Source organism: Chrysochloris asiatica, unplaced genomic scaffold (genome assembly GCF_000296735.1).
Source record: "Chrysochloris asiatica unplaced genomic scaffold, ChrAsi1.0 scaffold00173, whole genome shotgun sequence".
Classification (NCBI taxonomy): Eukaryota; Metazoa; Chordata; class Mammalia; order Afrosoricida; family Chrysochloridae; genus Chrysochloris; species Chrysochloris asiatica.
Window position 1 is genome coordinate 3554459 of NW_006408691.1, and position 11140 is coordinate 3565598.

At 54.0% G+C, this 11140-nt stretch overlaps 1 protein-coding gene across 1 annotated transcript in view; it reads left to right on the plus strand.

Moving 5' to 3' along the window:
- PRDM16 (PR domain containing 16) overlaps nucleotides 1-10675 on the plus strand; it is a 421338-nt gene extending 410663 nt beyond the window's left edge. Inside the window, exons 16-20 of the mRNA XM_006871783.1 lie at nucleotides 3482-3651; nucleotides 4071-4245; nucleotides 8112-8348; nucleotides 9234-9408; nucleotides 10541-10675. Of these exons, the coding sequence (XP_006871845.1) occupies nucleotides 3482-3651; nucleotides 4071-4245; nucleotides 8112-8348; nucleotides 9234-9408; nucleotides 10541-10675 (892 nt within the window). The remainder of the gene's footprint in view (nucleotides 1-3481; nucleotides 3652-4070; nucleotides 4246-8111; nucleotides 8349-9233; nucleotides 9409-10540) is intronic.
- The last annotated feature ends 465 nt before the right edge of the window (nucleotides 10676-11140 follow it).

Genomic DNA, 11140 nt, shown 5'->3' on the forward strand with positions numbered 1-11140 from the left:
TTTCTTTACAAAGTAAATCCCAGCTGTGAAAATGCTCCCTCACAGCCCTGGGCTCGCTGTGCCCCTAAATTCCAGATTGACTCCTTGATGTGGATCATATATTTAGATTAAAACCAAGAGAGAGCCCCACCGTCAGGACTCTCAGCAACTAAATGGAACCCAGCTCTCCACTGCCCTCCCCCTCGGGCCCCAGAGACAGAGGGAGCCCCATGAAAGCAGCCCTGCTCTGACTTCCTAACAAATACTTTTATCAGTTTGTTTCCCACTGGGGACCTCAGAGCCCCGGCAAAGAGCAGCAAGTGAAACTTTTCATAGAGACCTTGCATTTCCAACTGAACACTATGCACATGAGTATGTGTGAGCGTATGGCTAGACAGACAGACCAGGGTGTACTGTAAGGAGCCTGACTGGGCTGGGTCCAGCATGGCCCTGGTCTCCCTCTTCAGCCAAGAGGACTCCTGCCCAGTAGAGCAGGACAGCCATCCAGCAGGGCACCATCAGGGTGTCTGAGTTAAAAGGTGCTTCTAGATCCAGAAAGAAGCATTTAAAGATGTCAAGTCCCTCCTCTTCTGAACCTTTGTGTTGGCAGTGATGGGCCTGAGGGTCCCGAGGCCCCACCAGGAGTCCTCTCTCATTCACAGGTGAGAGCTAAGCCGCCCATCACCCAGGTTTTGCAGACACGATGGGTCCCAGTCAGGGGACTGAGCTTAGATTGCTGAGGGAAGCGGGCCATGAAGAAAGCCCAGAGACAGTTCCCCTGGCTGAAGAGACTCAGGGTCCGGCAGAAAGGGCCCAGGCTGTATTGGAAGGATCTAGTTCATAGATGCCCTGGGTGGCACTGTAGGATGAACCCTGGACTGGTAACCATAAGGTTGGCAGTTCAAATCCATCAGCCTCTCCATGGGAGAAAGATGTGACTGGCTGGCTGTTCCCATAAGATTTACAGTCTTGTAAATACAATACAAGGTCACAATGAGTTGGAATCAACTTGATGGCAGTGGAGATTTTTTCGTTTTTTATTTAATTTTATTTTTAAGGCTCTTCTTTGCCTGTCTGCTGAGAAAGAAGCCCAGTTACACTATTTAGAAGCTTCATGAACTGAATGAATGAGTAAACCCCAGGATGGGTGGGTCCAGCCATAAAGCCTGGAAGAAAGGTGTGGACAAGGAGTTCCTTCAAACAGGGAAGTCCGCATTCTACTAACCCAGTTATCACTTCCCAAGCTTATGAAGCAGATTGGGGGACAGGGTCTAGGGGTGGTAACTCAGAAACTCTGAGCTTCCAAGGGTCCGTCCAGGTATCAGGGCCTAAGGATGACACCTAGAGGTCAGTCCCGAGGCCTGGTGGCCCTGGGAGCTGAGTGCGTCTGCAAGGTGACCCCTGGCAGGACCCTGCCTCCGAGAAGTACAGCAAAGCCTCAGAGACTGAGACCTGCAGTGGGCCCTACTAGGCTCTCCCACATGGCACCTCCAGGCCTGGCTCTGACCCAGGTGTCATGGGACACTGAGCAGCAAGAGGACCAATGTCTGCAGACACGTCCCCACCACATGACTGAGACTGTGTAACCAGTTGACTGTGCTGACGCAGGGGTGGAGTAGACACTTGGGCCACCCCCCACACCCCGTGCCCATGAACACTGCCTCTGAAAGACCTGCTCGCCAGGTCTGTGACTGCAACATGTGACTAGTTCCATGTCACACCCTGGAAATAGCAGGAGCCGTTGGTCACCATGGTCTCATGAAGATCCCTTTCAAGTGCTCACGTGCCCCGAGAGCCAGATAAGCACCGCCGGGAGGAAGCCTGGCAATCACTGCGCATGTGCATCTACCCACCCACGGGCACATGTCCGTGTATGCACACATGCATGCACACCCACACACCCATGTGTACATGCATATCCCAACACTTGTGTGCATACATACCCACATGACTCACACCCATACATGTATGTGTGCATACACCTTTCACACATGTGCCTGCACACACCCACATGTGTGCACACATAAACACGGTCCTGTGTGTGTATGCTTGCCTATATGTGCACGCACACCACACATACATGTGCACAGTTGACACTCACTGAGTCGGGCGTACCAGTGGTGGGAACACCTCTCAGTAGCTCTCGGGGGCCTTTGCTTGTCCCCTCCATGACAAGGAGTCCTTGCGCTCCCAGGGCGGTACATGGTCGTGTGTAGAGCTCCTCCTTCAACAATGCCCTCCTTCTAGGAACAGCTCTGTCTCTATTTGTGCTTGTGGCTGAGCTTCTTGTTAGCCAGTGTGGTATTGCTTGGGTCCCTGCTCAGTCTCCACCCCCTAAAATGGAAGACTAGCCTGCTCTCCCTGCCACTGGTGCCACCATCTCAGAATCCCCATCTACCCCACAGACATCTCAGATTGTTCGTTACAACAAAATTATGGCTGTAGTGTCATGCACTTACAAACTTGGGATGCTCCATTCAACCGATGCAGATGAGGCATCTAGAAGGAGGGGTGTCTTAGTCTGATTTTCTCATTCAACCTGAGTGGGGCCAAATGGGGGAGGTGGTTGGACAGGGAGGAGATGTCCCCGCCCCCATCAGAGTCCTAAAGAGCATTCAGGGCAGCCCCTTAGCCCCTAGTCAACGGATGAGCAAGGTGAAGGCTAAAGAGAGACAGGACTGCTCAAGGACACCCAGACATTTGGGGGCTAGGCCCAGTCCTCTATGGGCAGGGTCCACTGACCACAGGAAGATTGCAGGAGCCCCCAGTGGTCTGTGCCCAGAACGTGCAGGAAAGGGACCTCCAGCATCATTCCTGTGGTGCAAGGCTGCCCCCTAGAGGCATCCAGCAGTATTTCTCCCTCCAGTCGCCTAGCCTCAGGAGAAGGGACAAGAAAATGTGCATATTCTCAGGACACTGATAGTGGTGGTGGTGGTGGTGGTGGTGGTGTTAAGTACTGTGAAGTCAGTTCCAACTCATAGTGACCCTGCACAGGGTTTCCGAGGCTGCAAATCTTTACGGAAGCAGAAAGCCTCATCTTACAAATCGGGCTGCTAATCTCAAGGTCAGCAGTTTGCTGTCCTACCAGCGGTTCCGCAGAACAAAGATGAGGCTTTCTGCTCCAGTAAAGATTTACAACCTCAGAAACCCTATGCAGGGTGGCTGTGAGTCGGAATCAACTCCACATCACATCATCATCACCCACCACCATCACAGGACACTGCTTTGGGCAGTGCTGATTCTAGGGATAGCTTCCTGTGCCAACTTTCCACTCTAGGGTCAGGTCCCAGGGAGACTAGCTGTGAGCACAGGTCCATGCAGGGTAACAGGCTGTGTGGGGAGATCCCGGCTCCCTGCCTCCTTTGCCATTACCTTCGCTGTTTGGTTTTGCTGTTCTGTCCCCGTAGTGGTCTCTGAAGCAGGGATGGCATTCTTACTGGGCTCTCTTGGGCGTCCGCCCTCGATGGTCCAGACCCCTCTCAGGCTGGCGTGTGTCTTCCAGGTGTAAGTACTGTGACCGTTCCTTCAGCATCTCCTCCAACCTGCAGCGGCACGTCCGGAACATTCACAACAAGGAGAAGCCCTTCAAGTGCCATCTGTGCAACCGGTGCTTCGGGCAGCAAACCAACCTGGACAGACACCTGAAGAAGCATGAGCATGAGAGTGTGCCAGGTGGGCGGTGGGACTGTGTGGGTGCTGGGCTGGGATGACCAATCGGGGGCGAGCAGCAGAGCCTGGAGCAGCCCCACCAAGGTGGGTGTAGGGCCAGGAAGGGAAGAGGTGAAAGGAAGAGGTGAGGGGCAAGAGTAATAGAGGGGAGGGGAAGGAAGAGAAGAAAGGAACAGAGCCTAAGAGAGGAAGGAGGAGGAGGGAGAGGAGAGATGAGAAGATTGGGGAAAGAAGGAGAGGCGGGCAGAGGAGAAAAGCGCAGCACGTGATGGTCCTACAAGATGGCTGGTGGGTACCCCAAAGCCACATTCATGAAAGAGAGTTTCATGCTCTGCGATTTCCCAGGAGCCCCCCCCCCCATGTGTGTTCCAGGGCTGAAGCCCAGCCTCCTCTAATGCACCCCGCCCACCCTGCCCCCACAGTGAGCCAGCACTCTGGGGTCCTCACAAACCACCTTGGCACAGGCGCCTCTTCCCCCACCTCCGAGTCGGACAACCACGCACTTTTAGATGAGAAAGAAGACTCCTATTTCTCTGAGATCCGGAACTTCATTGCCAATAGTGAGATGAGCCAAGCATCAACTCGGACAGACAAACGGTAAGGACATCTAGGGAGCCATAGGTGGGTGCAGACCCCACCTCCTAGTGCACACCTGGACAGGGTGGGCCCCACCTCAGTTTCCCCTCTGAGCACTGTCAAGGAACAAAGGAGACTAGTGCACACGAGGCTCACACACCTGGATCCTGACTGGTGTTTGCCTGCTGTGACCAGATGTGCAAACAAAACATCCACCAGGTGAGGGCTCCTGCTCCAAGTTGAACCATGCTTCCAAAACCCAAAACACAAGGACCTTTCTATTTCATCCAAGGAACCAGTGCAGAAGACTGCCCCATGAAAAACACACAGGCATACACACACATGTATACATAAAAACACACTGGTGTGCACACACATACACCCATAAAAACACACAGGCATGCACACACATGCACCCATAAAAACACACAGGCGTACACACACATGCACCCATAAAAACATACAGGTATGCACACACATGCACACATGAAAACACACAGGCATGCACACACATCCACACATAAACGCACATCCACACTCATACACATTCACACATCTGTATCCATACATGTACACATATACACTGTCCACATACACAGATGGAGACACACATGCATGCAGATACATGCACTCACAGAGTGCATATACACATGTGCACATCTGGAAAGCAGCAGAATTTGGGTTTCCAGGTGCCAAGGGTCCTCTATGCAGCCTCCAGTCTGGGGTTCACCAGCTGCCATTTGTCTTGGGCCCCTTCTTTCTGGAAAGAACCATCAGGCACCGCAGGACAGGGTCCTTCTTGGGCAAATGCTAGTGCCAGACCAGCTGGCAGAGAACTATACACATCCTTAACCTCATGAGCCCCCAAGGCTGTGAACCATAAGCACAGAGTAGAACTGGGGTCCTGAGAGAGGTGAACTCAGAGGGAAGAGGGCCTGGCCTGTCCTTTAAGGTCCCCAGGGTCCAGCTGGTCTTGTCACGAAGGCTCTCTGCCATTCATCATTGCCAGGAGTGAGAAGCGTAATCAGTCCCAATTTCAATCACGTGACTTCACAACTGATGGTGACACAGCCTTGGTTCCTAGTCCCCAGACTTGGACCCTGCCCAGATGCCCTCCCTGCCTGCAGCTGTCCCTAGCCGGCCAGCCCCTGCAGACCTCCCCCCTGCCTGCCTCACTAATTCTGAATGAAACCCTCCCACCTGTGAGCAAACATTCTGTGCAGGAGCCGAGGGCCCAGAGGAAGTTACACATAAAACCGCATGGCGAGATCAGCTTTGATGAAATGGTGCACCTCGAGACATGCTGTGTGTGGCCTCCGGGCATCTCTCCAATCGCTGGCACTGTTGCATGGGAAGACAGAAAGACCAGGTTCCAGACTTGGAGTCACCACTCAACCCCAGGCCCTCTACATATGCATCCCTACGCGGCTTCTTGTTGACATCAATGAGGAATCAGACACAGTCTCCTATCTTTCCATTAATTATGGGGTGAATAATGTCCCCAAAAAAAGATATGCTGAAGATCCAGCCCTGATCCCTGTGACTTTGAAAAGAGTTCTTCTAAGAGGTAATCATTTAACGTGAGTTCATGCCACGGTCCATCCATGCTGTCCTTCTACCATGCCATGAGGATGAAACATCAGATGTGAGCTGGTGGCACACATGTTGCGTTGGGCATCAAGCACGTCATCCAGGTCCCAGGTCAGCAGGCACTGCAACAGCAAGACTGACGCATTGCTCACGACGAACGAGACCTCCTCTATCTGGCGGATGAGGCCCTCCAGGATAACCCATACTGGGGCAAACCAGCTGCCCTATCACAAATAGCCCAATGGAGAAGTATCAGTTGTCACCAGCTCCCAAGGAACTGAGAGTCCCTCCATCCATCCACCCGCTAGAATAACGGATGCAAACCCACATGAGTGAGCTTGGAAATAGTCCTGTCAATGAAGGCTTCAGATGAGACTGCTCACCAGGGACTAAGTAAAATACACCCAGCCACACTGTCCCTGCCAGCAAGAGCTGTGAGGTGCTGCTTTGTTTTCAGCTGCTACGTTCTGGGTTACTTTGTTTATGTTGTCCTCAGTGTTGTTGCTAAGTGCCATAGAGTTGTCACCAATTCATAGTGACCCTATGCAAAACAGAATGAAACATTGCCCAATCCTGGGCCGACCTCACAATCACTGCTACATTTGAGCCCATTGATGCTGCCACTGTGCCAATCCATCTCACTGAGGGTCTTCATCTTTTTCTCTGACCATCCACTCAACCAAATATGATATCCTTCTCCAGGGACTAGTCCCTCCTGACAATATGTCTGAAGGATGAGAGACGAAGTCTGGCCATCCTGGCTTCCACAGAACACTCTGGCTACACATCTTCCAACACAGATAGATCTGTTGGTTCTTTTGGCAGCCCATGGCACTTTCAATATTCTCCTCCAACACCATAACTCAAATGCGTCAATTCTTCTATGGTCTTCTTTATTTGTTTATATAGAACTAGATAGTTAGTATAAGGAACAAATACCCTTGCAGACCCTTTATTAATCTCACTTTACAGATGTTGAAACTGAGAGTCTGGAAGAAGTCACCAAATTCCTCTTTTTCATCTTTCCTGGTTTTTCTCTTGCACTTTGTAGAGGTGGGTGGTAATGAGCTTTGAGGCAACATATCTGCTATGATTCTGTTAAGGCCTTTGGAACCTCACTCATTCATTCGACAAAGACTTTTTTTGAGCAAAAAAAAGAAAGAGTGGGAGAAGAAACAGAGACAGTGAAGACAGCCATGTGACCACACGCCAATGAACGACTGGAGCCCCCAGAAGGAACCAACCCACTCCCAACCTCCAGCACCAAGGCAGTAGGTTTCTGTTGGTCTAAACTGCCCCGTGTGTGGCACTTGGTCGCAGCAACTACAGGACACTAAGACACTAACTGATGAGTCACCAGTACCCAGAATAGGGTCCCTCTGCCCACTGTGTACCAGAACAGGTGTCCTGTGGATGCCAACCAAGTAACTATGAGATTCCTGCCTAAGAACCCTCAAGAGAATGGGTAGGAGCAGGGTCGGGAGGTCCTAGCCGGCAAGCCTGCCTCCTCACTGTCCCTCTGTTCACCGTGAAGCAGGCAATCATGGGCTCCAGATGAACTTTAGCATCCTATCCTGAAGGAAGGAAAACCTTCATCCAGGTCCATGAACTTTACTGCTGATGGGGAGAAGCAGCATGGGAAAGGGGCACACAAGACAGGGCCTGAGCTGTAGGGAGACTGTTAGAGACACTCCATCCGGGGGCACTCAGTCAGGGCCTCAGAAACACATACCTCCTGGGCTGAGACCGTTTCCAGGGACCCCACGATCCTGAATGCTCCCCTCTACAGGATCCCACTGCTCTGTCCATGTGTCCTTTTGCTATTGGTCACCAGGTCCTGGTAGGGGCTGTGCCTTCTCACCTCCAGACCTGAGCCTCCCCTGAAGAGCTCCTTCATTGCAGTGCCAGACCCTGGTATCAGCTCTTGGGACTATTCCCCCAATTCACAGGACCACAGCATGCACGCTCCATACATACCTGGCCCTGGTGTCTACACTGCCCAGCAAGAGCCACTGAGCAACCCCTGCCCTGCCTCTACCCTTGCCCCATCCCTGTCCCTGTCCCTACCCTTGACTCATCCCTATCTGCACAGGAAGCACACAGAACCCTATGATCTTGAAACACAGAGGTGTTCCCATTCCACAGAGAGGGAAACAAAGGCCAAGGGAGGAGACACAGTGGCTGTCTTCAGGGGGTCTCAAGAGTGGTGGTGGGAGGAGCCAGTTGGAGCTGAGCCCTTCACCTTTGGGGTCCTTCCAAGCATTGAGCATGACTGACACCCTCCCATGTGTTTTCAGGTCAGAGATCCAGCACCTGGAAAGGCCCTCCCAGGGTCCCGGCTTGGGTGGTGAGAAGCCTGAAGAGGCTGAGGAGGAGGAGGAGGAGGACTTGGAGGAGGAGGATGAGGACAGCCTGGCAGGCAAGTCCCAGGATGACACTGTGTCCCCTACACCTGAGCCACAGGGCGCCTATGAGGATGAGGAGGATGAGGAGCCGCCCGCTCCCCTGGCTGTGGGCTTTGACCACACGAGAAGGTGAGTGCTGGCCCTGCCGACCATGGCATGGGGGAGCAGTGGGGCTACCTGGTGTGGGGTGCCTCACGTCTCTGCCATGGATGCACCCCACACCACTAGGGGGCGTCTGCACACGGGCCAGGGTGAGCAGGGTCAAGGAAAAGGGTCGGGTCCCCCAATACAGACACCCAGGGAGTTTCTAGAAGATCTAGTGTTGTTAAACAGGCATTTCCTTGTTCTCAGACTTGGGGCCCCCCGAGTCTGCAGTGAGCCACACACCCTTGTCCACCAGGCTGCTTGGGGCAGGGTGTTCACCACAAGGAGAAGTCCAGCAAGCAGGGCACTGTCCCCACCGACATCCTGAATTGACTGGCACTACCATTCCCAAGGAGTCCTGGTGTGTCACTGTGAGCTAATGTGCTGGACTGCAAAGTCCTTTGAACTGCAAGGTCGGCGGTTCAAGCTCACCAGCCGCTCCTTGGAAACCCTATATAGGGTCGCTATGGGTCGGAATCTACTCAATGGCACCTCACAACAACCATTCCCAAGACCCCCTGGGGAGACACTGTGGTGCCCAGATGCCCCCTAGAGAGCCCTGCTGTTGCCTCAGAGTCCCAGGAAAGGGAGCCCCAGGCCAGCGCCTCGGGAACTAAGGCCTCCTTCTTATCCCAAACCTGAGACCTAAGTTCCGCCTGCAACACGTGTGCACGTATTTCCCTATCCCCTCTCCTGCATCCGTGTGGCTTCCTGTCCAAGTGTCCATGTGTCTGTTCGTGTGTTTGTCTTCTTGTGCATGTGGCTCACAGAGCTCTGGGCATGCATGCAGGCCCAGAGCTGGCCAGCAGCTTCGGAAAGGCGGCCTGGGGCCAGCCCAGCTGATCCCAGGTCCCCCGGTCCTTGGCACAGGTGTATTGAGGAGGAAGAAGGCGGCCCGTTAGCTTTGGAGCCGATGCCGACTTTTGGGAAGGGGCTGGACCTCCGCAAAGCAGCTGAGGAAGCGTTTGAAGTTAAAGATGTGTTTAATTCCACCTTAGACTCTGAGGCTCTAAAACAAACCCTGTACAGGCAGGTTAAGAACCAGGTAGGTATCTGCCAGAGCCCTGTCCCCCCTGCCCTCCACCGTACCCTGGCCATGGCGCCTCCTGGTGGGACGGCCCAGTACCCATTCCTGATGCACCCACTGTACCCTTGCCCTGCCCTGTCCACCAAACTGACCCACGTGGCTGCTGCCCCAGGGCACAGAACAGGAGACTTAGGGCAGAATGACACCGTGGACACTTCTCCATGGCATCCCTTCCGGAGACGTTCATAGAAATGCAGTCACTTTGTCCTCCCTGCCCCCAGCGGGAGGTGGGCAGGAGCAGGGCAGCTTCCAGCCCAACACCTGTGCCAGGTGTCCCACTCTCTGCCCCAGGCAGGTGGTCTAATATACCAGGCTCTTCTCAAGGGAAGTGACTCAGCAAGTGGACAGTGTTCCTGGGTGGAGCTGGCGGGGGGGAGGGGGTGGCTGGGGGGGTCTTCCTCCCCTCTGGTAGGGGTCTGCAGGGCTTCCTGGTTCTCTCCAGTCTGGGGGAAGGTGGAAGCCCCCCAGGAAGAACGGGCCCACCTGAGTCTCCGCAGAAGCCGTCTGTCTGTCTGTCTGTGTCTTTACTAATCCTGTCAGTGTTGGCTCTGTGGGGAGGGCCCACCTTCCCTCCCACCCCCCTGGCAGCCTGTGTCCCTCCTGCTTTGTGGCTTGTGACAAAAGATGTTCTCTGCACTCCTGCATTCTCAGTCAGCTCAGTGGCCCAGAAACACTGTGTTTGTCTCCCCAGAAGTGATTTTGTGGGGTCATATAGACCCCGACCTTCTAGACGTTGTCAGGACCCCTAGTGGGCGTTACAACCCCCTGAGCTGCTGTTAGCATGGAGTTCACAGAGTAACCACTGGCCGTTCCCAGAGCCTACTGGAAGCAGAGCCTGGTCCGGAACCATGCTGATCTGGTCACCAGGGCAGAGAAAGCGGGGAGGCCCATGGGGATGCTGCAGGGCTGAGCATACCCTGAGAGGCCGAGAGAGACCCTCATCCTTCCCACCACCCCAGCAGTGACCTCTCCCAGGCCCCAGCCCCTCCCAGTAGGAGCCTGGACCAGGGGGAGGTAGGAGTATCCAAGGCCACACCTGTCCTGCTCACCTGTCCCTGTGTGTTGTCTGCCCACCCCACCCCACCCCCAGGCGTATGCAATGATGCTGTCCCTCTCTGAGGATGCCCCTCTCCACACCTCCTCCCAGAGCTCTCTGGACGCTTGGCTGAACATGGCTGGCGCTACATCGGAGTCTGGAGCCTTCAACCCCATCAACCACCTCTGAGAGGCCCAGGAGGCGCTGGGGTCCAAGTCCAAAGGGAGGTGGCCTCAGGGACCCCCAATGTCCCAAGATAAAGTCCCAGCCATCAGCTGTGGAAGATGGAGGCAAGGGCCTCAGGCAGCTGTCTGGCCTCTCCTCAGCATCAACCTCCACGCACCTCGGCTCAGTCCCAACTTTCAGATGAAAACTCAGAACCCGAAATCCCCTGAAACAGCTGCAATTCCAGCATCTCCAATCATGGTTTGTAAAAGCACCGTTATGTCCTGGTACCACACTGAGCCGGCTGTCCTGCTCAGGAGAACCATCTGGAAGGATGGGTGAAATTCAGTCGTAAAAACGGAAGCTGAGGAGCCACTTCTGAGCATTGCACGGCTTCCTGGAAGGGAGTGGACATACCTAGGCCTGCTCCAAAGAGGTCGATCCCCGAATACGATTTTTATAACAAAAACTACACCAATACCCCTTTTG